Source organism: Mesoplodon mirus (assembly GCF_964341445.2).
Source record: "Mesoplodon mirus genome assembly, chromosome: X".
Taxonomy (NCBI): Eukaryota; Metazoa; Chordata; class Mammalia; order Artiodactyla; family Ziphiidae; genus Mesoplodon; species Mesoplodon mirus.
The window spans coordinates 72212850-72240469 of record NC_138981.1 but is presented as its reverse complement, the minus strand read 5'-3'; the positions used below and the strand labels follow the sequence as shown (position 1 = coordinate 72240469).

The 27620-nt window shown below is 36.5% G+C and overlaps 1 protein-coding gene across 2 annotated transcripts in view; it reads left to right on the top strand.

Moving 5' to 3' along the window:
- Positions 1–27620, top strand: part of CHM (CHM Rab escort protein) — a 185111-nt gene that overhangs the window by 63144 nt on the left and 94347 nt on the right. For both annotated transcript variants that reach the window (XM_082610723.1, XM_082610724.1), the window contains exons 5-8: positions 4997–5384; positions 16527–16643; positions 17163–17283; positions 19280–19505. In XM_082610723.1, coding sequence (XP_082466849.1) covers positions 4997–5384; positions 16527–16643; positions 17163–17283; positions 19280–19505 — 852 coding nt within the window. The remainder of the gene's footprint in view (positions 1–4996; positions 5385–16526; positions 16644–17162; positions 17284–19279; positions 19506–27620) is intronic.

Sequence of the window (27620 nt, the reverse complement as noted above, 5' to 3'; positions counted from 1 at the left end):
CATTTAAGGTAAATATCAATGTGTATGTTCCTATTACCATTTTCTTAATTGTTTTGGCTTTGTTATTGTAGGCATTTTCCATGTGTTTCCTGTCTAGAGAAGTTCCTTTAGCATTTGTTGTAAAGCTGGTTTGATAGTGCTGAATTCTCTTAGCTTTTGCTTGTTTGTAAAGGTTTTAGTTTCTCCGTCAAATGTGAATGAGATCCTTGCTGGGTAGAGTAATCTTGGTTCTAGGTTTTTCTCCTTCATCACTGTAAATATGTCCTGCCACTCCCTTCTGGCTTGCAGAGTTTCTACTTAAAGATCAGCTGTTAACCTTAGGGGGATTCCCTTGTGTGTTATTCGTTGTTTTTCCCTTGCTGTTTTTAATATTTTTTCTTTATATTCAATTTTTAATAGTTTGATTAAATTGTGTCATCGTGTGTTTCTCCTTGGCTTTATCCTGTATGGGGTTCTCTGTGCTTCCTGGATTTGATTAACTATTTCCTTTCCCATATTAGTGAAGTTTTCAACTGTAATCTCTTCAAATATTTTCTCAGTCCCTTTCTTTTTGTCTTCTTCTTCTGGGACCCCTATAATTCGAATGTTGGTCCATTTAATGTTGTCCCAGAGGTCTCTGAGACCGTCCTCAATTTTTTCATGCTTTTTTCTTTATTCTGCTCTGCAGTAGTTACTTCCACTCTTTTATCTTCCAGGTCACTTATCCGTTCTTATGCCTTAGTTATTCTGCTATTGATCCCTTCTAGAGAATTTTTAATTTCATTTATTGTGTTGTTCATCACTGTTTGTTTGCTGTTTAGTTCTTCTAGTTCCTTGTTAAACGTTTGTTGTATTTTTTCCTTTCTATTTCCAAGATTTTGGATCATCTTTACTATCATTATTCTGAATTCTTTTTCATGTAGACTGCCTATTTCCTCTTCATTTGTTAGGTCTGGTGGGTTTTTACCTTGCTCCTTCATCTGCTGTGTGTTTTTCTGTCTTCTTCTTTTGCTTATCTTCCTGTGTCTGGGGTCTCCTTTTCACAGGCTTCAGGTTCATGGTTCCCGTTGTTTATTGGTATCTGTCCCCAGTGGCTAAGGTTGGTTCAGTGGGTTGTGTAGGCTTCCTGGTGGAGGAGACTGGTGCCTGTGTTCTGGTGGAGGAAGGTGGATCTTGTCTTTCTGGTGGGCAGGTCCACATCTGGTGGTGTGTTTTGGTGTGTCTGTGGCCTTATTATGATTTTAGGCAGCCTCTCTGCTAATGGATGGGGTTGTGTTCCTGTCTTGCTAGTTGTTTGGCATAGGGTGTTCAGCAGTGGAGCTTGCTGGTCGTTGAGTGGAGCTGGCTTGGCATTGAGGTGGAGGTGTCTGGGAGATTTTCTCCTTTTGATATTACGTGGAGCTAGGAGTTCTCTTGTGGACTAGTGTCCTGAACTTGGCTCTCCCACCTCAGAGGCACAGCCTTGACGCTTGGCTGGAGCACCAAGAGTCTGTCGTCCACACGGCTCAGAATAAAAGGGAGAAAAAAAAAGAAAGAGGAGGATAAAATAAAGTACAATAAAATATAATAAAGTCATTAAAAAATAATAATTAAAAAAAACATTTTTAAGTAATAAAAAAAGGAAAGAAAGAATGAAGAGAGCAACCAAACCAAAAAACAAATCCACCAATGATAACAAGTGCTGAAAACCATCCTAAAAAAAAAACCCCAAAAAAACAAAAAAAACAAAAAAAAAAAAGGACGGACAGAACCCTAGGACAAATGGTAGAAGACAAGCTATACAGACAAAGATCACACACAGAAGCATGCAGATACACACTCACAAGAAGAGAAAAAGGGAAAAAATATATATATATTGTTGGTCCCAAAGTACACCTCCTCAATTTTGGATAATTCGTTGTCTATTCAGGTATTCTACAGATGCAGGGTACATCATGTTGATTGTGGAGATTTAATCCGCTGTTCCTGAGGCTGCTGGGAGAATTTTCCATTTCTCTTCTTTGTTCTCACAGCTCCCAGGATTCAGCTTTGGATTTGGCCCCACCTTTGTGTGTAGGTCGCCTCAGGGCATCTGTTCCTAGCTCAGAAAGGACGGGGTTAAATGAGCAGCTGATTCGGGGGCTCTGGCTCATTCAGGCGTTGGGGGGAGGGAGGGGTACGGAGTTCGGGGCGAGCCTGTGGCAGCAGAAGCTGGCATGACGTTGCACGAACCTGAGGTGCGTCGTGTGTTCTCCCAGGGAAGTTGTCCCTGGATCACGGGACCCTGGCAGTAGCGGGTTGCACAGTCTCCCGGGAGGGGGGTGGGGATAGTGACCTGTGCTCGCATACAGGCTTCTTGGTGGCGGCAGCAGCAGCCTTAGCATCTCATGCCCGTCTTTGGGGTCCACGCTGATAGCAGCGGCTCACGCCCGTCTCTGGAGCTCCTTTAAGTGGTGCTCTTATTCCCCTCTCCTCCCGCACTAGGAAACAAAGAGGCAAGAAAAAGTCTCTTGCCTCTTCGGCAGCTCCAGACTTTTCCCCGGACTCCCTCCCAGCTAGCTGTGACATGGTAGCCCCCTTCAGGATGTATTCACGCAGCCAGCCCCAGTCCTCTCCCTGGGATCCGACCTCTGACCTCTGAAGCCCAAGCCTCATCTCCCAGCCCCACCCGCCCCGGCGGGTGAGCAGACAAGCCTCTCGGGATGGTGAGTGCTGGTCAGTACCCATCCTCTGTGCGGGAATCTCTCCACTTTGCCCTCCACACCCCTGTTGCAGCGCTTTCCTCCGTGGCTCCGAAGCTTTCCCTCTCCACCACCCGCAATCTCCACCCGTGGAGGGGCTTCCTAGTGTGTGGAAACCTTTCCTCCTTCACAGCTCCCTCCCACTGGTGCAGGTCCCGTCCCTATTCTTTTGTCTCTGTTTTTTCTTTTTTCTTTTGCCCTACCCAGCTACGTGGGGAGTTTCTTGCCTTTGGGGAGGTCTGAGGTCTTCTGCCAGTGTTCAGTAGGTGTTCTCTAAGAGTTGTTCCACATGTAGATGTAGTTCTGATGTATTTGTGGGGAGGAAGGTGATCTCCACGTCTTCCTCTTCTAGCATCTTGAAGCTCCTCCCCACAAACTTTTGAATGTAAAGTTTATTGTTTTTTCCTGGCCTAGTTTTTTTGTGTTTTCTATAATACAAATGTTTATTTCATATTTAAATATATATATATATATATTTATAAATATGTATTTATAAATTTTTATATAAATATATATTTATACTTCCATCTTTTGCATGTATAAACCATTTATTCATCACGTATTTATTAAATACCACATCTATAGAGTAATGCAGTAAGTGTTGTGAGGGGCACTCAAGACAAGATGATAGGGTCTTCCCTCAAGGAAATTAAAGTCTAGTTGAAGATAAAGTATATATGGGGCAGCCAAAAGGCTATTAAAAAGGAACTGATAAATAAATGCAAGGTAAATTGCATGTGTGTGCTATGGGGCATGGAGTAACAGAATGATGACTGTGGTTGGGTTAAGGAAGACTTGTTGGAAGTGAAATTTAAACTTTTTCTTAAAATGTGTCGATTGGTGAGGTATGTGATTGTTTGGGGATGAGGGAATTGTGATATTACAGGAAGTGGGAAGAATAGCCCAGAAGAAGCAATTAACATGGGCCAAATCATGGAGATTTGAGTTGATAAATTAGGAGTTAGAGATGCCATTTCAGAAAGTAGGAGAAATGAGACAAGGAAGATAGTTGATAAAGAAGGTGATTTGGTTTAGAGACTGGAAGAGGAAGATTTTTCGGGGTAGGGTTGAGATTCAGTATGAGAAAGAACTGCTGTTAGTTCTTGAGCAATCAATTAGCAGATGTTTACTTCCCACAGCCTGTCATGTACAAGGAATTTTTAGTGTTGAGCAGTAGGGCAAATCAGTGGAAACGTAGGTTCTGTGGAGGATAAAACATCATGGAGAGATACATGATGCAGACACACTGAACGGGAGCCTGTTGTGTCAATCAAGGCAATAATGGACTGAGAATGTTAACTCTAGTAGTAACTTTGGAAGTGGCACTTCCAGTAAAGTAATAGACACTAACAATAAAACAAAATACAGCAGGAAAGAATTTAGAAAGATCCTGTTTGATACCACATTGTGATAAGCCAACTTACACTTTCACGGCAGTTTTTTCTAGCTCTGTCACACCACAGTAATAATCTTTGAATAATAATCTTTGCTCAACAGTAATTACCACTGTTGAGCATTTACTGTGGGCCAGGCACTGTGTCAGGTTCTTTGCACGTGATACTTTATTTAATCTCCAGAACAACCTTGTGAGGTAGGTGGCATTATCCCTATGTTATAGATGGATAATTTAGGTCAGAGAGGATAAAAAACTTGTCTACGTTCACAGAATTATCTAGTCCTAGGGTGAGGCTTTGAACCTCGATCTGTTTATTCTGAAGGATGTACTTGTAAGCACTGTTTTGATTTGTTTCTAAAATACAATTCCCGTCTGCCTTAAATGCTCAAAAATATGCATGTGATTAACATATACACAGTACTGTTTATAAAATAGGTAATCAACAAGGACCTACTGTATAGCACAGGGAACTCAATATTCTGTAATAACCTATATGGGAAAAAATCGGAAAAAGAATGGATATATGTATATGTATAACTGAATCCCTTTGCTGTATACCTGAAACTAATGCAATATTGTAAATCAACTATACCCCAATATAAAATAAAAATTATATTTAAAAAATAAGAATCTGCTTTTCACCAAAAAATACACACACACACATGGCATGGCCTGCTAAACCCTGAAATCTTTATGTATATTTTTCACATCTTAAGTACGTTTCATATTGTATTGAAACCTTAACAGATGAATGTTAAATGTGTGTCACATAAAGCAAAACATCCAAGATAAAAGAGGTAAAGAAATAAAAATTGCCATTGAAAGTTAAAATAATACAAAAAGGTAGCCAAGTATAATTATCAAAAGCCTGGTGTGGATTATTATTATAATTTCTCATTAGTCAGGATTTGCATGAAGATGTCGAAGAAGCTGGTGCACTGCAGAAAAATCACGCTTCTGTGACATCTGCGAACTCCACAGAAGCTGCAGATTCTGCCTGCCTGCCTACAGAAGATCAGTCATTAAGTACTGCAAGCTGTGAAATACCCACAGAACAAACTCCAAGCAGTGATCCAGAGAGTGCCCTAGAAGTAAATGATTTTGAAGCGACAGGGGAGAAAGAAAACGATTGTGATGATAAAACTTCTGTGCCCTCAACTTCAGAAAAGGAAACAAGTGAAAGTGTGCCTATGGCCAAAGACACTGCAGAGCAACCAAAGAAAAATAGGATTACTTACTCGCAAATTATTAAGGAAGGCAGGAGATTTAATATTGATTTGGTATCAAAGGTAAGTACCAGTTTTACCCATCTTTTCATAGAATAATACTAAATTTTAATTGATTGAAAATAGCATCTGGGTCCATAAACCCAATTTTAATAATTTTATTCTCTGAAATGTAGAACATTTACTTTATAAAGAGATATTATCTGAAGTTTATAGTTCCATTAAAATATTCTTTAAACATAGTTAAAAACGCATTAAGAATGCTCAGTACTATATCAAGGATTCTTCTGTATTGGAACACATATTCCACCCTAATATTCTCCTCCTACTGCATGGGCACTATGAATTCTACCAAGAAAAAAGTCTAATTAACCTAATTACAGATGCATGTTATTTATAGTCAATCCATTAAATGAACTTTTGTTTAGCCCTTCTTTATATAGTAACTATTTTAACATCTGTATGATGATGAACATTTTGAAAAGAACAATGCGTTTTTGAAAATTATCGGTTCAGGTGTGAGGACTTTGGAGGATAATTTAATAGTAGTGGGGGCAGGGAGATTGGGAAGAATGCTATTTACTTCAGTTATTTTTCTATCCTTACCTCTAATGTTAGGTCAGTATGACTTCAGAAGAGGTCCCTGAGTCTTAGGAGGGTATAGTGTTGTACTGGGTTTATAGGAAGCAAGGCTAATTTAGTGCAAAAAATAGAAAACCAGTAACATAAAAGGTAATGGCCTTAAAGGGTTACAATATAGGGCTGGTGAAAGTAGAAAGAAACAGACCAAATACCGTAAGTTGAGGGCAAATGAGAAATTGAAAAGAAGTAGGAGAGGGTGGTGAATAACATCAAAGTTGCCTCAAAACTAGGCTTTTCTATTTAATGTGCTCTCCTGAAGTTCCAGGTTATAAAGAGAGGGACTAATGCTCCTCACATTTTGCTGATCCAATCACACATCCTCATACTGCTGATCTCTTTGAACCTGATGCCTGAAAATATGAATATCTTTTTACTACTCATAGTTTCTTTCTGACATAGCTCTCTGTGCCTGATTCTGCCTTGGTTTGAGTTGGCTACTGCCTTGGTCCTACCTCATATTTCTGTACCGTATCTTCCACCTACTTTGATCCTGCCATCCTTTGGAATCTAGCATTCTTTCCATGTTACCTTGGCTATTAATTTCTGGGTGGAAGTTTAATCATAGCTCACTAATAGTCTTCCTATTCTCATGAGCAGGAAAGAATTTAAAAAAACAAAAAACAATAAATAAGACAAAACACTGAAGTAGTCAAGTAACAAATAGGTTTTGTTCTGAAATTTTCATTTTGAATTAGTTACGTGGAATTTGTAATGCTTAATTGAAAGAAACGGTGATATAAATGGTGGTTAAGAATCAAGACTACTTCATAAAAGTCTCTAACCTTTATGTTAGCTGAAATATAGTATAAATCTTGCAAAGGGAAATGGTAGAAGAAGTGCTGTTAGAATTTTTGGAATTATTGTAGGAAATGATTCAGTTGTATAAGAAAATGTGGGCTGGTTGTGGTGCAGGGGGAGATAGTTTAATTAGATGCTGAGATATTTGAGGAGACTCTGAAGGAGATTTCTGGGTATTTTCACGAGTTTGAACAGTTAATAATAGTGGTTCTCTTAGGGTAAATTAAAAACAAACACGTCTAGAGGAGTTAAGGCAGTTGTATTTTGTCCTGCATAGGTTTCATGGGTTCACATGTTTAAAAAATAACTAATAATGATTTACTGTACTCATCCTACAAAAGCAGGGGTAGCTAAAGAATGTATAACCATAGCAATACAAGAGGTTTATTATAATTTTTTAAAAAGTCAGTCATTTAATGAACATTTATTGAGTACTTACTGTGTGGAAAGCAGTATATTCCATGATACTGGGTGAATCAGTTACTCCTGGGAAATTCCATCTGTTGTAATAATTGCAGTTATTACATCTGAGTGTAAGGTGATCGATAAATGTCTACCTGAAGCCCTACCTCTTTCCTAAAGTCCAATTTGATATCGCCAAACTATTTGACATTTCTACATGCATTCCATTTCAGAGTCATCATGATAAAACTGACACGTATTGTGGTGCTTTACAGTTTACAAAACTCATCCCTGTATACAGCCTTTTAAAAAGAAATCTTATAGCTCAGGGTAGGTTAGTTAAGTAAAATATAGTACTATACTGCTTAGACTTATAGATAAGATGATCAAAGAAGAAGTTCTTACAAATAAAACTCATTTCTAAGAAAGTCCATACCCTTAATAATTATGAAACCAACCTGCCAAGTGAGGCAAGAGTTGTTAATTATTTAATTTTGTTGCCATTATTATAATCAAATTGAAGTATTCTTTAGCCTCTCACCACTGTGAAATTGCTATGGTAGGTCACTTACATAATGATGGAAAAGAAGCTTAGGTTTAAATATGGTACATAATGATTTCTAAGCTTCAGACAAAAGGTTATGTAGTTTTTATTGAAATGTGTTTTCACTCTTCAGTGGTATCTTAAATGCTTTATTTTTAAAGCTGGCATTAAATCTTAAGGTTTATTAGATCTTAAAATACATTCTGTGTTTGATATATTAATATTTATAAAATTATTATGATAGTGAGGGATCATTGAATCTTGAGTATTTGTGTTTTTAAACAAATAAGGTATTTGAAGTGAATTTTTTATTATAATTATAGAATTAAGACTTGGCAATATATTCTTAAAAGCATGAGCTATATGAGTTGTGTAGTGTATTAGGCTGAAGGTAATGAAGTAACATGGCATATTTAGTCAGGGTAATTGATTTTTTTAAAAAAGCAGTGTCAGTTGTGTTTCTTCTGCACAATGTTAGCCTAATATAATAGTTTAAAAATTTACCTAACTGATACTGATTTACAGAATGTCTGTACTGAACCTCTTGCATACTCAGACTAATGGTTTTTTGTTTCGTTTTGGTTTGGGTTTTTTTGGCTGGTTATGCTCTGTATAGGTTGTTTTTTTTTTTAACATCTTTATTGGAGTATAATTGCTTTACAATGTTGTGTTAGTTTCTGCTGTATGACAAAGTGAATCAGCTATATGTATACATATATCCCCATATGCCTTCCCTTTTGTGTCTCCGTCCCACCCTCCCTATCCCACCCCTCTAGGTGGTCACAGAGCACAGAGCTAATCTCCCTGTGCTATGTAGCTGCTTCCCACTAGCTATCTTACATTTGGTAGTGTATATATGTCATTGCTACTCTGTCACTTTGTCCGAGCTTACTCTTTCCCCTCTCTGTGTCTTCAAGTCCATTTTCTTTGTCTGTATATTTATTCCTGTCCTGCCCCTAGGATCATCATAATCATTGTTTTCCTTTTTCTTTTTTTTTTTTACAGTCCATATATATGTGTGAGCATACGGTATTTGTTTTTCTCTCTCTGACTTACTTCACTCTGTATGACAGACTCTAGGTCCATCCACCTCACTACAAATAACTCAATTTCTTTCTTTTCATGGCTGAGTAATATTCCATTGTATATATGGGCCACATCTTTATCCATTCATCTGTCAATGGACACCTAGGTTGCTTCCATGTCCTAGCTATTTTAAATAGTGCTGCAATAAACATTGTGGTACATGACTCTTTTTGAATTATGATTTTCGCAGGATATATACCCAGTAATGGTATTGCTGGGTCATATAGTAGTTCTATTTTTAGTTTTTAAGGAACCTCCATACTGTTCTCCATAGTGGCTGTATCAATTTACATTCCCACCAACAGTGCAAGAGGGCTCCCTTTTCTCCACACCCTCTCCAGCATTTATTCTTTGTAGATTTTTTGATGATGGCCATTCTGACCAGTGTGAGATGAAACCTCATTGTAGTTTTGATTTGCATTTCTTAAATGATTAATGATGTTGATCATTCTTTCATGTGTTTGTTGGCAGTCTGTATATCTTCTGTGGAGAAATGTCTATTTAGATCTTCTGCCCAATTTTGGATTGGGCTGTTTGTTTTTGTGATATTGAGCTGCATGAGCTGCTTATATACTTTGGGGATCAATCCTTTGTCAGTTGCTTTGTTTGCAAATAGTTTTTCCGATTCTGACGGTTGTCTTTTGGTTTTGTTTATGGTTTCCTTTGCTGGGCAAAAGCTTTTAAGTTTCATTAGGTCCCATTTCTTTATTTTTGTTTTTATTTCTATTTCTCTAGGAGGTGGGTCAAAAAGGGTCTTGCTGTGATTAATGTCAAAGAGTGTTCTGCCTAAGTTTTCCTCTAAGAGTTTTATAGTGTCTGGCCTTTACATTTTGGTCTGTAATCCATTTTAGTTTATTTTTGTGTATGGTGTTAGGAAGTGTTCTAATTTCATTCTCTTACATGTAGCTGTCCAGTTTTCCCAGCACCACTTATTGCAGAGGCTAATTTTTCTCCATTATATATTCTTGCCTCCTTTATCAAATGTAAGTTGACCATAGGTGTGTGAGTTTATCTGTGGGCTTTCTCTCCTGTTCCATTGATGCATATTTCTGTTTTTCCAGTACCATACTGTCTTGATGACTGTAGCTTTGTAGTATAGTCTGAAGTTGAGGAGCCTGATTCCTCCAGCTCCATTTTTCTTTCTCAAGATTGCTTTGGCTATTCGGGGTCTTTGTGTTTCCCCACAAATTGTGAATTTTTTTGTTCTGGTTCTGTGAAAAATGCCATTGGTAGTTTGATGGGGATTGCACTGAATCTGTAGATTGCTTTGGGTAGTAGAGTCATTTTCACAGTGTTGATTCTTCCAATCCAAGAACATGGTATATCTCTCCATCTGTTTGTATCATTTTTCATTTCTCTCATCAGTGTCTTATAGTTTTCTGCATGAAGGTCTTTTATCTCCTTCTGGAGGTTTATTCCTAGGTATTTTATTCTTTTGTTGCAATGGTAAATGGGAGTGTTTTCTTAATTTCTCTTTCACGTTTTTTATCATTAGTGTATTGGAATGCAAGAGATTTCTGTGTGTTAAATTTGTATCCTGCTACTTTACCAAATTCATTGATTAGCTCTAGTAGTTTTCTGTTAGCATCTTTCGGATTCTTTATGTGTAGTATCATGTCTTCTGAAAACAGTGACAGCTTATTTCTTCTTTTCCAATTTGGATTCCTTTTATTTCTTTTTCTTCTCTGATTGCTGCTGCTAAAACTTCCAAAACTATGTTGAATAATAGTGGCAAAAGTGGGCAACCTTGTCTTGTTCCTGATCTTAGTGGAAATGGTTTCAGTTTTTCACCATTGAGGACGATGTTGGCTGTGCGGTTGTCATATATGGCCTTTAATATGTTGAGGTAAGTTCCCTCTATGCTTACTATTTGAAGAGTTTTTATCGTAAATGGGTGTTGAATTTTGTCAAAAGCTTTTTCTGCATCTATTGAGATGATCATGGTTTTTCTCCATCAATTTGTTAATATGGTGTATCACATTGCTTGATTTGTGTATATTGAAGAATACTTGCATTCCTGGGATAAACCCCACTTGATGATGTTGTATGATCCTTTTAATGTGCTGTTGGATTCTGTGTGCTAGTATTTTGCTGAGGACTTTTGCTTCTATGTTCATCAGTGATTTTGGCCTGTAGTTTTATTTTTTTGTGAAATCTTTGTCTGGATTTGGTGTCTGGGTGATGATGGCCTCGTAGAATGAGTTTGGGAGTGTTCCTCCCTCTGCTATATTTTGGAAGAGTTTGAGAAGGATAGGTGTTAGCTCTTTTGTAAATGTTTGATAGAATTTGCCTATGAAGCCAACTCGTCCTGGGCTTTGGTTTGTTAGAAAATTTTTAATCACAGTTTCAATTTCAGTGCTTGTGATTGGTCTGTTTATATTTTGTATTTCTTCCTGTTTCAGTCTCAGAAGGTTGTGATTTTCTAAGAATTTGTCCATTTCTTCCAGCTTGTCCATTTTATTGGCATATAGTTGCTTGTAGTAATCCTTCATGATTCTTTGTATTTCAGCAGGGTCAGTTGTTACTTCTCCTTTTTCATTTCTAATTCTGTTGATTAGAGTATTCTTTGTTTTCTCTTGATGACTTTGGCTATTGGTTTATCAATTTTGTTTATCTTCTGGAAGTACCAGCTTTTAGTTTTATTGATCTTTGTTATTGTTTCCTTCATTTCTTTTTCATTTGTTTCTGACCTGTTCTTTATTATGATTTCTTTCCTTCTGCTAATTTTGGGTATTTTTTGTTCTTCTTTCTCTAATTGCTTTAGGTATAAGGTTAGGTTGTTTATTTGAGATGTTTCTTCTTTCTTGAGGTAGAATTGTATTGCTATAAACTTCCCTCTTAGAACTGCTTTTGTTGCCTCCCATATGTTTTGGGTCCTTGTGTTTTCATTGTCATTTGTTTCTAGATATTTTTTTTATTTCTTCAGTGATTTCTGGGTTATTTAGTAGCGTATTGTTCAGCCTCCATGTGTTTGTATTTTTTAAAGTGTTTTCCTATAATTGATATCTAGTCTCATAGCATTGTCATCACAAAAGATACTTGATACAATTTCAATTATCTTAAACTTACCAAGGCTTCACATGTAACCCCAGATATGATCTATCCTCTAGAATGTCCCATGAGCACTTGAGAAGAAGGTGTATTCTGTTTGTTTGTTTTTTTTTTGCTGTATGTGGGCCTCTCACTGTTTTGGCCTCTCCCGTTGCAGAGCACAGACTCCGGTCACGCAGGCTCAGCGGCCATGGCTCACGGGCCTACCGCTCCGTGGCATGTGGGATCTTCCAGACCGGGGCACGAACCCACGTCCCCAGCATTGGCAGGCAGACTCTCAACCACTGCGCCACCAGGGAAGCCCTATACTTTTGTTTTTTGATGGAATGTTCTATAAATATAAATTAAGTCCATCTTGTCTAATGTATCATTTAAAGCTTGTGTTTCCTTATTTTTCATCTTGGTCGATCTGTCTGTCCATTGGTGAAAGTGGGATGTCAAAGTCCCGTAGTATTTGGGTTACTGTTGATTTCCCCTTTTATGCCCATTAGCATTTACCTTATTTATTGAAGTGCTCCTATGTTGGGTGCATAAATATTTACAATTGTTATATCTTCTTCTTGGATTGATCCCTTGATCATTCTGTAGTGTCCTTCTTTGGCTCCTGTAATAGGCTTTATTTTAAAGTCTATTTTGTGTGATATGAGAATTGCTGCTCCAGCTTTCTTTTGATTTCCATTTGCTTGGAATATCTTTTTCCATCCTCTCACTTTCAGCCTGTATGTGTCCCTAGGTCTGAAGTGGGTCTCTTTTCGCCAGCATATATATGGGCCTTGTTTTTGTATCCATTCAGCCAGTCTGTGTCTTTTGGTTGTAGCGTTTAATCCATTTACATTTAAGGTAATTATCAATTTGTATGTTCCTATTACCATTTTCTTAATTGTTTTGGGTTTGTTTTTGTAGGTCTTTGCCTTTTCTTGTGTTTCCTGCCTAGAGAAGTTCCTTTAGCATTTGTTGTAAATCTGGGTTGGTGGTGCTGAATTCTCTTAGCTTTTGCTTGTCTGTAAAGATTTTAATTTCTCCATCGAATCTGAATGAGATCCTTGCTGGGTAGAGTAGTCTTGTTTGTAGGTTTCTCCCTTTCATCTCTTTAAATATGTCCTGCCACTCCCTTCTGGCTTGCAGAGTTTCTGATGAAAGATCAGCTGTTAACCTTATGGGATTCCCTTGTATGTTATTTGTGGCTTTTGCCTTGTTGCTTTTAATATGTTTTCTTTGTACTTAGTTTTTTATAGTTTGATTAATATGTGTCTTGGCACGTTTCTCTTTGGATTTATCCTGTATGGGACTCTCTGTGCTTCCTGGACTTGTTTGACTATTTCCTTTCCCATATTAGGTAAGTTTTCAACTATAATCTCTTCAAATATTTTCTCATTTCCTTTCTTTTTCTCTTCCTCTGAGACCCCTGTAATCGAACGTTAGTGCATTTAGTGTTGTCCCAGAGGTCTCTGAGACTGTCCTCAGTTCTTTTCATTCTTTTTTCTTTATTCTGCACTGTGGTAGTTGTTTCCACTAGTTTATCTTCCAGGTCACTTATCTGTTTTTCTCTGTCAGTTATTCTGTTATTGATTCCTTCTAGAGAATTTTTAATTTCATTTATTGCATTGTTCATCATTGTTCTTTTGCTCTTTAGATCTTCTAGTACCTTGTTAAACGTTTCTTGTATTTTTTCCATTCTATTTCCAAGATTTTGGATCATATTTACTATCATTACTCTGAATTCTTTTTCAGGTAAACTGCCTATTTCCTCTTCATTTGTTTGGTCTGGTGGGTTTTTACCTTGCTCCTTCATTTGCTGTTTATTTCTCTGTCTTTCCATTTTGCTTAACTTACTGTGTTTGGGGTCTCCTTTTTGTAGGCTGCAGGTTTGTAGTTCCTGTTTTTTTTGGTGTCTGCCCCCAGTGGGTAAGGTTGGTTCAGTGGCTTGTGTAGGCTTCCTGGTGGAGGAGACTGGTGCCTGTGTTGTGATGGTTGGGGCTGCATCTAGTCTTTCTGCTGGGCAGGGCTGCATGCCATGGTGTGTTTTGGGTGTCTTTGAACTTGGTATGATTTTAGGCAGCCTCTCTGCTAATACGTGGTGTTGTGTTCACTTCTTCCTAGTTGTTTGGCATGCGGTATCCAGCACTGGAGCTTGATGGCTGTTGGGCGGAGCTGGGTCTTAGCATTGAGATGGAGGTCTCTGGGAGAGCTCTCGCTGATTGACATTACATGGGGCCTAGAGGTCTCTGGTAGTCCAGTGTCCTGAACTCGGCTCTGCCACCTCAGAGGCTCAGACCTGACACCAGGCCCGAGCACCAAGACCCTGTCAGCCACACAGCTTAGTAGAAGAGGGAGAAACAAAGAAAGAAAAAAAATCAATAAAATAAAATTATTAAAATTTAAGAAATATTTAAAGTAAAAGAAGAGAGCAACCAAACTAATAAACAAATCCATGAATGATAACAAGCCCAAAACCTATGCTAAGATAAACTTAAAAATCAGAAACAAGTCAATTGCAGACAGCAAATCCCAAGTCTGCAGTTCTCCCAAAGTCCACCGCCTCAGATTTGCGTTGATTCCTTGTCTATTCCGGTATTCCACAGATGCAGGGTACCTCAAGTTGATTGTGGGGGTTTAATCTGCTGCTCCTGAGTCTGCAAGGAGAAAATTCTCTTTCTCTTCTTCATTTGTACAGCTCCTGTGGTTCAGCTTTTGTTTTAGCCTCACCTCTTAGTGTAGGTTGCCCTCAGGCTTCTGTTCCCACCCAGACAGGACGGGGTTAAAGCATTGGCTGATTAGGGGCCTCTTCCTCACTCAGGCAGGAGGGAAGGAGGGGTAAGGTAGTTACAATTGGAATGCCGGAGGAGCCTGCTGCAGCAGAGGCCAGAGTGAGGTTGCAACAGCCTGAGGCGTGCCCTGTGTTCTGCTGGGGGGGTTGTCCCTGGATCACAGGACCCTGGCAGTGGTGGGCTGCACAGGCTCGCGGGGTGGTGCATCAGCGTGTGGATAGTGACCTGTGCTTGCACACAGGATTCTTGGTGGCTGCAGCAGCAGTGTTAGCATTTTGTGCTCATCTCTTGTGTCTGAGCTGGTAGCCGGAGCTCATGCCCATCTCTGGAGCTCTTTTAAGCGGTGCTCTGCTTTCTGTGGGCAGACAGGGAAGGAATCCCCTCTCCTCGCGCTCCCCGAAACAATGGTCTCTTGCCTCTTAGACAGGCCCAGAGTTTTTCCCGGACTCCCTCCCGTCTAGCTGTGGCGCACTAGCCCCCTTCAGGCTGTGTTCATGCAGCCAACCCCAGTCCTCTCCATGAGCCCGAGCCTCAGCTCCCAGCCCTGCCCGCCCCGGCAGGTGAGCAGACAAGCCTCTTTGGCTGGTGAGTGCTGGTCGGCACTGATCCTCTGTGTGGGAATCTCTCTGCTTTGCCCTCTGCACCCCTGTTGCTGCGCTCTCTTCCATGGCTCTGAAGCTTCCCCCCTGCCCACTCCCCATCTCCACCAGTGAAGGGGCTTCCTAGTGTGTGGAAGCTTTTCCTCCTTCACAGCTCCCTCCCAGAGGTGCAGGTCCCATCCCCATTCTTTTGTGTCTGTTTTTCCTTTTTTCTCTTGCCCTACCAAGGTACGTGGGGATTTTCTTGCCTTTTGGGAGTTCTGAAGACTTCTGCCAACGTTCAGAGGTGTTCTGTAGGAGCTGTTCCTCATGTAGATGTATTTCTGATGTATTTTTGGGGAGGGAGGTTATCTCCACATCTTACTTCTCTGCCATCTTGAAGGTTCCACCCCCAAAGTAATGGTTTTGATTGATTATTTAAATTTCCTTTTTTTGTAGTTAAGCTGTTTTTTTCTTTTTCTTCCTTATTTCAGAAGTAATATTTACATTTTTAATATTTATCGCATTATAGGTACTTAAAGGTATCTCAGTGTAGGAAGTAGTGAAATCTGTTGCATTTATCCCTTTGGTTAAATTCAAAGCATGCTAAATAATACTTTTGAAATTGTTTTTGTCTCTCTGAAGTTGCTTATGAGATATATTGAAAGATTAAATCAGTTTCACATGCGCGCTAGCAATAACCATCATCCTCACTTCTTGAGAAAGACGTATCATATAAATCTAGACTGCTAGGATTACAGAGACCGTATAATTTGACTCTTTGGGTGGACATGCGTAGCCAGTCTTTTTCTTTTTTAGTTTATGAGGAGGTCCAGCAGGCTGGTTTCTTCTTAATAACCACCTGGCCTTATGTAAAGCTATAGTCTTTTATCCAAAACGCTTGGGACTTGGTGTGTTGTTATTTGAATTAAAAAATATATATTTTAGAAAGTAATACAGTATATATGCTGGCTGATATTTTATATATGATGTAACATTCTTAGCAGGGTCTGAAGAGCCACTCTATAATTAAACATATTAATATTTCTGCAGTGAGTTGTATGAATATTCACATTAACTGGGACAAGCGGATGGAAGAGCCTTGTATCAGTTTGGGTCAGTTATGAAAAAACTTTGGATTCCAGAATTTTTTGAATTTCAGATAATCAGTGGTGAACCTATAATAAATTGTGTTATGTATTATAATATTAATAGGTATAATGCCTTTTACAAATAATTTAAAATATAACAAAATTATATGTCTTTATTTAGTGTTTATCAGTTTTTCCAGTATTTCACCTTTTATTTCATTCTCTAAAATATTTTCTTTGTACAGCTGCTGTATTCTCGAGGATTGCTAATTGATCTTCTAATCAAATCTAATGTTAGCCGATATGCAGAGTTCAAAAACATTACCAGGATTCTTGCATTTCGAGAAGGAAGAGTGGAACAGGTACTGTGCTGAGCAAGTATTGTAACTGGGTATGATTTTGAGTTACTGTGTTTTATTTGGGAAGGATAAGCAAATGAGACTGTTATTTTCCTGGTAAAGCAGCAAAATCCAATCCTGCATGGTAATTAACAACTGTAAATAGTAAGAGATTGCCAATTAAAATGTCTAATGTTAATTTTCTCATGATTTATTCTGCAGCTTGATGTTGGTGTTGAGAAAGTGTTAATTTCAGACAACGTTGCTAGATTTGAGCTGTCATTTGTTCCCAGTTAGGGGTGACATGCTGGTGGCCTTTTAATGGCATAAAGAGCAACTTGGCAGGATTAAGTAAGAGAGCTCACAAGTTAATTAGCTCTGAAGTCAACAGAGATGCCATAAGAACTGATGGAAAGTAACATGAAATAGCCTGATTAGAAAGGGAATAATAATCTTGTTCTATTTAAAGGGAAAGAAAATATCATTTGGAATAATTGTATCACTAGGAAGCAGTTTCTTAACTTTTAAAATCATGTTTTTCAGGTTCCTTGCTCCAGAGCAGATGTCTTTAATAGCAAACAACTTACTATGGTAGAAAAGCGAATGCTAATGAAGTTTCTCACATTTTGTATGGAGTATGAGGAACATCCTGATGAATATAAAGGTATTGTTTTTCATTAAATTTGTTTCCTTACATTATTTGAGATTTCTTATTATTTTAATATGCTTGCTCTGATTTAATGAGCCACTCGCTATGCTTTTAGAATATTTTTACTTTGCACTGTCCAATAGGTTAGCCTCTAGCAAAATGTAGCTATTTAAATTTAAATTAATTAAAATAAAATAAAATTTAAAATTTGTTCCTCAGTCTCACTAGCCACACTTGGAGTGCTCAGTGGCCACATGTGGCTAGTGGCTACTATGGCTACAGTGCAGCTGTAGAACATTTTTATCATGACAGCAATTCTGTGCTGGGTGTTCATTTTTATTCTTGTTAATTAAACACTGCTGTCAACTGGTTCTTCATAGATGATACTACCTTTTCATTATCCATTAATTTTTTAATCATTTTTTTAAATTGAAGTATAGTTAATTTACAATGTTATGTTAGTTTCAAGAGTACAGCAAAGTGATTCAGTTATATTTATATTATATATATATATATCCTTTTCATATTCTTTTCTGTTATAGTTTATTGCAAGATATTGAATATATTTCCCTGTGCTGTACAGTAGGTCCTTGTTGTTTATCTGTTTTACATATAGTGGTGTGTATATGTTACTCTCCCACACCCCCATCCATTAATTTTTTAATCAGTCATTTAAAAATCTGTATGTTTTTTCATTTTTCCAGGATCACTTTTGCTTGGAATGTTGAATTATTTATTTTGATTGATTAAAAACAAGCTAGATAGTATGGGGGTGGGAAACCCTTGGATTAGGCAAAGATATGGATGGTTTCTAGTCTTGGTTTTGACCCATCTCACTGTGTGATCTGGGACCAGTTACTTCAGAGTTTGTTGAAAGTTGAATACACCACTTTAATATCAGGGCTTTACACGTAAAGTGCATTGAGCTGGAAGAGTTATCCAGAATAGGAATATACTGACAATTCACTTATAAAGTTACAATGAGAAATACAGCAGTTTTTTTTTTATATTAGATGGAATATTAAAAGTCTAGCACTTGTTCTTAAAGCTTCAAGTCCATTAGATACTGCCAGATTGTTCTCCACAGTAGTATAAACTTATATTCTCTTAGGAAATTTTTATAATTTTTGTTTATATTATTTCTATAAAGTTTTTGTCTACCACTAACAGTCCAATTACATTTTTTCTGTTCTTGGCTTAAAGGGATAGTATTTAGGGGATCCTTATGTTTTGAGGTGTGATTATAAGGCAGTAAGACTGATTCCACTAGCCATACAGAAATTATTGTCATTACCTTTTAGTCATAGTTCATTATTCGTAGTTTTAGGAAGAAATAGCAATTCAAAAAAATCAAGTATTACTCTATCGTTTTCACCAAAAAAATTGCCATTTGTCATATTTAATATTTCAAAGTATAATTATTGGCATTATTCTGCAGTTTTAATGATAATAAAGTAAGATTATTGCCAACTGTGGAAACCTGTTGTGATGATTAATGAATTATTTAATACTTTTCTAATTTTTTAAATCCATAAAATACTAAACAAAGAATCATCATCTAAAGCTTAAAAGTTGTATCATTAGTCCAATTAGGATAGTGAGATTGTTTCTAGTTTTTTTTTGTCCTCCCACAATCAATGGTCTCTGTCTAAAATGTAATAATAGGGGCTTCCCTGGTGGCACAGTGGTTGAGAGTCTGCCTGCCGATGCAGGGGATACGGGTTCGTGCCCTGGTCCGGGAAGATCCCACATGCCGTGGAGCGGCTAGGCCTGTGAGCCACGGCTGATGGGCCTGCGTGTCCGGAGCCTGTGTTCCGCAACAGGAGAGGCCACAACAGTGAGGGGCCCGCATACCGAAAAAAAATAAAAATAAAAATAAAATGTAATAATATTACCACCTGTGTCCTTTGCCAAGTGTTTTAAACAGACCTGATCTCATTTTTGTGCAATGGTTTTAAATAGAAGTTTGGTTTTGATTTTAATTGATAAATTTTCATCTTTCTTTTCATAGCCTATGAGGAAATTACATTTTCTGAATATTTAAAAACTCAGAAATTGACCCCCAACCTCCAATATTTTGTCCTACATTCAATTGCAATGACATCAGAGACAGCCAGCAGTACTATAGATGGTCTCAGAGCTACCAAAAACTTTCTTCACTGTCTTGGGCGGTATGGCAACACTCCATTTTTGTTTCCTTTATATGGCCAAGGAGAACTCCCTCAGTGTTTCTGCAGGTAAGACAGGTATTGGTTTTCTTATCTCTTTTAAACTAATACTTGAATAACAGATGAAAAATAGACAAAAATGAGATTTAGTCAAGATTTAGTATATGCAAACATATACTTTGTTGTCCTACTCTTTTATAATCTGTTTGCCTGCCTACCTACTTACCTAAATGATATAATCGGTCTGGCCTGTTTTTGAACTTTATAAAATAGAATCCTACTGTAAATTCCATTTTCCACTCAGTATTATGTTTCAAAGCATCATCCTTGTTGTGTGTGGTTATAGTTAAACTTATTTTCATTGCTACATAGTATTCCATTTTGAATATACCACAAGTTATTATTCTATTTGTCTGTTGATGGACACAGGGTTTTTCCAGTTTTTTGTTGTTATTAACATCCTGTGTATGTTTCAGAGTATACAAGTTCAAGATTTTCTCTAGTATACATATCTAGGTGTGGAATTACTGAGTCATGGGATATATGAAGGTTCATACAAGATAGTGCCCAGTTGTTTCTCCAGAGAGTTGTACCAGTTTACCTCCCCCAGCAGTATAGTATATAAGAATTCTCATAGCTCTACATCTTTGCCAACATTTGATGTTATCAGACTTTTTAATTTTTGTCAGTCTAATTCACATAAAGTATCATCACATTGTATTTTTATTTTACATTTCCTGGATTACTAATGAGGTTGAGCGTCTTCTCTTATGATTATTGGCTATTCATGTTTTCTCTTTTGGGAAATGCTTGTTCATGTCTTTTACCCATTTGTCTGTTGGGTTGTTGTCTTTTTCTTATTGATTTGTAGGTGTTTTTATATATTCTGAATACTGATCTTTTCTCAGTTAAATGTGTTGCATGTATCTTGCCTTATGGTATTTATGATGTGTGGAGGTCATTTAGATTAATGTAGTCAAATATAGCAATCTTTTCTTTTATACTTAGCACTTTTGGGGGAAGTAGAGCATAGTAGTTAAGAACCTGGACTATGGAAACAGACTGCCTAGATTTAAATCCTGGCTCCTCTATTTATTAGCCATGTAACCTTGGACAAGTTTCTCAATCTCTTTATTATGTTTTTAAAGAATCAACTTTTGGGTTTTTTGATTCTTTGTATCCTAGTTCATTAATTTCTGGTTTTTATTATCCTTTATTTTGCTTTCTTTGGGTTTTGTTCAACTCATCCCTCCCCTGCCCTGCCCTTGCAAATTCTTAGGCTGAAACCTAATGAGTTAAATAGTCACATTTTTAATTTTCTAATATAAACATTAATATGGTAAAGTTCTAACTATTGTTTTGAATTTTACACAGTTATTATATATTATTTTCATGATCTTTTAATCCTAATTATCTTAATTTCCATTGTGATTTCTTCATTGACCCATGAGTTATGTATTTTAAAATAGCTAATCTGGTTGATTCTTCTGCACTTACCATCTCATTTAATTCTACTCTGTATAGAAATATGTCTTTATGGTACTAATTCTTTGAACTTTATGACTTAGTATGTCATCAATTTTTTAAATAATTTTTCCACGTGTGCTCAAGAAGAATGTGTTTATCTAGTTGTTGGTTACAGGGCTCTCTAATTATTGCTCTTGAAGTCTGATAAGTCAAGCTTCGAGTTGTCATTTTCAAACTTTATTTTTATTGAAGTGTTTTTTCTTTGATCTGTCAATAATAGAGTGACGTGTTTTGAAATCTCCCATTATGATTTTTGATTTGTCAGTTTCTCCCTATAATTCTATCAATTTTTACCTTATATGTATTTTGAGGCAATTTCTTAAGATCATATAAATTTATAATTGTTTAATCTTCCTGATGAATTTAAGGTTTTGCATAGTCTGCTGACTTTCTCCAAACCTAATAATATATATTTTTTTCTTAAAGTCTAGTTTGTCTAATATCAAAGAGCTACTCCAACTTTTTAATATTTGCCTGTTATATCTTTCTCCATCCCTTTATTTTTCAACTATGTTTAGAGCTCTAAATAGCATATTATTACATATTTTTAATTCCATCTGACAATTTCTATCTTTTACCAAGTAGTGTAAGTGCAGTTAACAGGAGTCTGTTCCTTCCTTCTGAAGTATATAATTTTAAAAGTTCCTCTAGTTTATGCTCTGGGCAGTTAATGCTTACTAGTTTGTGTGCATATAAAAATAACTTTTTTTTTGCCTTTTTTTCTTGAGTGAATATTTGTTAGGTAAACATTTCTACATTGGCAGTTCTTTTCTCTCAGTACGTTAACATTTTATTCCACTGTCATTTGGGTTCCATTTTGTTGTTGTTTGATGTCAGCCTAATTGTCATTTCTTTATAAGTGATATCTCTTTTTTCTCAGGCTGTTTTTAAGATATTTTGTCTACAGTGTTCTGCATTTTCACTACAGTGAATTTAGGTATTGGTTCCTTTGTATTTATCTAGCTTGATATAGGTCAAACCATATGAAATTAACAATATTAAAACATTTTGACCTACAATTCCATATGGTTCAAACAACTACATTGCAAGTTCCTCTATCTGTGGATTGTCATTTATTATTTTAGATAATTATCAGTCAGTATCTTGCAAATGTTGTTTTTATCCATTGTCTCTTATTTTCACCTTTTTGGAACCACAAATAGGTATGTTTTAGAACTTAACATTCTCTCTTCCATGTTTTTTAATCTTTCTTTCATATTTTCTGTTTCTTTGTCCTTCCTGCTACATTCTGGGTACCTAATAAAGGTCTGTTTTCCAGTTTATTAATTCTCTTCACCTGTAACTAATCTGCAATTTAACCCTTTTTTTTTTACTCCAGTATTTTTATCGTTCATTTTTAGAAGTTCTGCTTTTTCCCCCCAAATCTTCCTTGTCATTGTTTGATAGTCTCTTTTGCTTGGTCATTTCTTTCATATACAGATATTTTATATTCTGCCATGTGTTGTTTCTGTTGATTTATGTTAATGATTTATTTCCTTGTGCCATGCTTATTTTTGACTGAGAGTTTGTATTTGATTGATTTTAATCTGTGGAAATCTGGGGCCCCAAATTAAGAATGCTTTCCTTCAAGAATTATTTGTTTTTTCCTTCAGCCGGAAGGCACTAAAGACTTGGGACCATTCTAACTCCCTTCAGGGGGTCCTTGCTTAATAAAGGAACCCCAGATACAGCTCCCACACTGATACAGGCAACACAACTTGGTTTTTGTTTTTTTAATTGCACTGTTTGTTGCTCAAAGCTTTGAGTTCAGCTCAGGGTTTGTACTGTGCATATGTGTGTTTGGGGTTGTGGATTTCCTATGGACATTTCTCTTATTTCCTTCACTCTCAGCAGTGCAATAAAAATTATGTTTAATGTAAGAAATAGTCTTTTGTTAGTAATAGGAGGTCCCTTCACAGTATCTAGTCCAATATGTGATTTTATGAATGGTGGTAAGAATGATATAAATTTGAAAGTAACTTAATTCTGAAAGATAGGTCTGTGTAATTCCAGACAAGTTTTTCCTCCTCCACCTATTGTCAAAGTAGGGATGAATGGGCAGTGTCATGTCCCCCAGGACCAGAGGTCCTCCTATCAATTGAAACTAATAGGGGAGTTCTAGGGTAAGGATAGGGTAAGGAATAGGGACAAAATGAACAGTTCACTGGGGAGTGAGCAGAAGCCCACTGGATTCCTTACCAGCACTTTATGAAAATGGAATATTTAACCTCATTCTTATTTTTTCACAAAATCCATTTATTTCCTTTCCTAATTCATATATTTGTCAATATATATTTAATGTCTGTTTATTTGTTGTTTATAAGGGAAACAGCATTTAAAAGTTTCATTTGTTTGTCCTGTACTGATAAAAAATTTGAATGACACTCTTACATGTTGAATTCTAGACAAAGGAAATCTTTTTCACCAAAGATGATTGTAACCTTCTTAAGGCTGAGGTTTTATCAGCCTTCTGTATCTTTTTATCCTCTGCAAACCTATCTCAGAATTTTGTGTGTGGTTCATATTTAATGTTTGTTATAAAAATTATATCTAGCTCTCTCCAATTTGAAGTGAATTGAAATTTCAGGGAATGATATAATTAAATGTGTATGTGTATGTGTAGATAGATAGATATTAAAGACAACAACAAAAGACTGTTTGAAGTAGTATATTAAACTTTTGGGTGGTTCTTTGGTAATTAAGGCAACTCTGAGTTCTTCCTACATATTATATATATGAATCTGTGTGTTTATAAATTACAATAAAATATATTTACTTGGCCTAGGGATATTAACTTTTAATTTTATATTTGATTCCCTGCATAATGCTTTATAATTTCATATAAATATTGTTCTGTTTATATCCTAAAGTACTAACACTACCACCATCTATACATATACATAGTCTACACTTTTTATCACCAGGTTATCAGAATTAGGTATCACCTGTTCTGTGACTTCTAACCACCATTTTATATTCTGTTTTAATATAACCCTCTTAAGCATTTCTCACAGCCAGTTACAGTGTGTTCTCATCAAGGCTACTGTTATAAATGGCATGCATGCATATTTATGTGAAGGATTCAAAGACTTTTGTAAGTCATATCCTTGCATTCTAAATGAATTCTGCATAAACAGTATAACATTTTAACTACTGGAGATAACTTTCATGAATGAACACCCTTTGAGCTTTTTATCAATTTAAATAGGTAGGGTTTTTTTCAGCAAAGAAAATGAAGCTTATTTATTGTGCTACCTACTACCCATTGATATGTCAAGATACATAAATTGAACCATACTGGAAGAAAGTCATTGAAACCTATATATTTTTCTAGTCTAGCAAGCCATAGAATTTCCCCTACTGTATATTAGTTGGTTAATATTTTTCCTGGCACACTGGGCAGGATATGTATGCAGTATATAGGTTTTTAAACTCTCACACTATATCTTCCAAACAGAAGTCCTTTTTAAGCCCTAACCAACTAATTTGTTTCTGTTATCTGTGTGGTTGGTAACATGGTAGCCTTTAGAACTACTTTCTAGTTCAGAATGGGTTTCATATACTGTGTCATGTTTTCATAACCTATGAAATGGAGCAGTACCTGTGGGAGCAAACAAACTCTACATTTTTTTTTATAAATAGACTTAGACTACCCAGAGATTGTTACTTGTTTTTTGTAAAGAGAGAGAATTTAACTAATAGTTTACTAGGTAATTCAGCCTTCCATTCTTCAGATTTCAGCCTACATTTTATTTCCTTTTTTTCCTTTAATGTAATGGGATTGTTAAAACATACAGAATGAGTATGTTTTACTTTTAACATGTAATATAAATTGTGTGTGTGTGTGTGTGTGTGTGTGTAAAATCACCACTGAATATTTTGTACCAAGTATTCGCATTCAAATATCATTTTCCTGAGTATTGTATATGGAAAATTGAATAGATGTGCGATCTACCTCAGGAAATTGTGGAACACACATTGATTAACTTAGAGCTTTTTAAAAAAGAGAATGAAAGAACACCAAAAGTCCTAAACATATAAGTAACTTGCTCAAGATTATAGGAATAGCATGGAACAACAGGAAAGGGAATCTCACATTTGATACATTCAATCAGTAATGGCAGAAAGAATGGTGCCCCAAATGGGCCACATAGATGCTACTATGATTTTGTCATAACCATGGAATTTGTTTTTTAATATAAAGTGTAAGGTATTTTATATTTTGTCTTTTTTCCTCTGCTTTAAAAAAATAACTTCTTTAGTCCAAAGTCCAAGATCAAAACATACACTTTACTGAATGTTGTATTGTTCCGTTTGGAGAACTCATAGTATAAAACATCTCTCAGACCAAAGTAACCTGCTTATTTTGTTCTGTAATCAAGTTTTTTTATTCAGAGAATTTTCAGAAATCTAAGATATGTTTGTTAACCTGGATCGACATATTTGAAAACCAAGAGAAGCCTTAAAATTGATGAAAGATTATACTGATGGAAAATTTTATGAGTTTATTTATGGCTTCAACTGCATGTGAAGTCAGAAAAAGCTAAATTGAGATGGCTTTTTACTGTCTGCCCCCAATGTTCTTACCCCTTCACCCCAACAAGTGTGGGCTAGATTACGGATCTAGATTCTTTAATGGTACATTTTTCCCCCCTCATCAGCATTCTCCTTAATCTCTCATCTTGTAAAAATCTCCCTACTATTTTGCTAGTGATATAACAGAAAATCTTAGAGTTGGAAGAATGCTGTTACATTGTTTTGACCGGTTGTCTAATTTTACAAATGAGGAAAGTTAAGGTAAAGGGAGGCTGAGGCTAGAAAGCAGATTTCCTGGTATGCATTCTACACAACTCACTTCTTCTACAATGTTTCTTTAAACAGTGTTTTCTGGAAAAATTTGAGGAGATAGTTAATTAAAACATTGTTATTTGGGGGGATTTTAAAATATCTGTGGTTTAACAACTTGTAATTTGCTATGATTTCTTTTCTCACAGTCAATGCATAGTCATTCCCCCACCACCACCCACCACCCCCACAAAAAAGACAGGAGAGAATAAGGGCCATCCTTACCATGGTCTAGAAACATGTTCTGATTCTATGCCCAATAGGAAATACCAGTTTAGATGAATAAAGAAATTATGTCAACTTCCCAAATTTACCTAATTGATAAAGGTAAAAGGAGAAACAGACCATGAGCAAATCGATCTCACCCCCACCCCTATAACTTGTATGTATGCATTTGATGAACAGTAATGCAGATGAGCCCAGTAGCAGTTATGTTTTATACATTTGGGGGACCAGTTAGCATTGATCTGTTTTATGCTCCAAATCCCATTGGTTTCCTCCCACAGTGTCATAAGTAGAACTCCACGATACACCTAGGTGCAGAATCTGGCCCTATGTCTAATTGTTGGTAGATTTGACCAATCCAAATGTATGTGTGTATGTATTTATGTAAGGCTTGATTATTGAATCAAGCCTTAAATATTTGAAATTAAATGTTAAAAAATTGCCAGAGTGAATTAAAAAGAAACGGATTAATTAATTGAACATCAAGTATATAAATCATATGGTTAAGAAATATTTTCATAGTGGATCGCTACACACTATTGTTTTGCAGCAGTGCAGCTGAATGGAACTGCATTGAAATATACCAAAGGTTCTTAATCTAGGGTCCATAGGTCCTTGGAACTTATATATAACAGGTTATACGTATATCTTCATAAAAATATTTGTAGTTTCATCAGATTTTCACAGGCATCCATGACCTAATAAGGGTTGAGAACCATTGTGAGAATTTTCTATAAAAGAAAGCATTATTTTTCTACTCAGATAATCATCCTTAAGAGCTTATAAAAAGAAGAGGTTCTAAAGAGTGAATAACAAAGGTGCTTCTGGGCTCTAAAGACTGGGGAGAGACGGGAAAACTTGAAAATATTGCTATTGGAACTGTAATTTACAAGTACCTCTTTGGGTAGATGCAAGCAGATATCTGTGCTCTAGTGGTGTGGAGAAGTAAGTTTAGTGCAGTGAACCAGAGTGTACATTTTAGAGCCAGACCAATGGGGTCAAATCCCGGTTTCACCATGTACTAGCTGTGTATCATTGTGCAAGTTATTTAACCTCTCTGTGTTCCAGTCTCTTCAATTTTTCCATGGGGATAATAATAGTAGTATCTACTTCATAGATTGTGAGGCTTAAAGTGAATTAATATCTAGAAAGTGCTTAAACAGTGCTTGCCTTAGTAAGTACTACATAAGTGTTAGGTGTTATTACTCTTACTGTTACTATGATTATGATGATTACTGCTGCTGTTGCTGCTGTTGTAGAATGCTACCAGGACAAGTATGAGACCAAGTTAGGAACTGAGCTAGATTTGTGTTCTAATCCAGTGGGTCAACAAACTTTTTCTGTAAGGGTCAGATAGTAAATAGTTCAGGCTTTGCAAGCCATATGGTTTTGGTTGAAACTATTTGCAGTCTTAGACAGTATGTAAAAGAATGGACATGGCTGTGTTCCAAAACAACTTTATTTACAAAAATAGGTGGCAGGTTTTCCAACCCTAGTGTAATCAATTGGATAGACTTGTGCCTACAAAACATAATAATAATTTTTTTTTAAAACCCTGATGTTAGGAAATTGCCTGAGTGCAATACC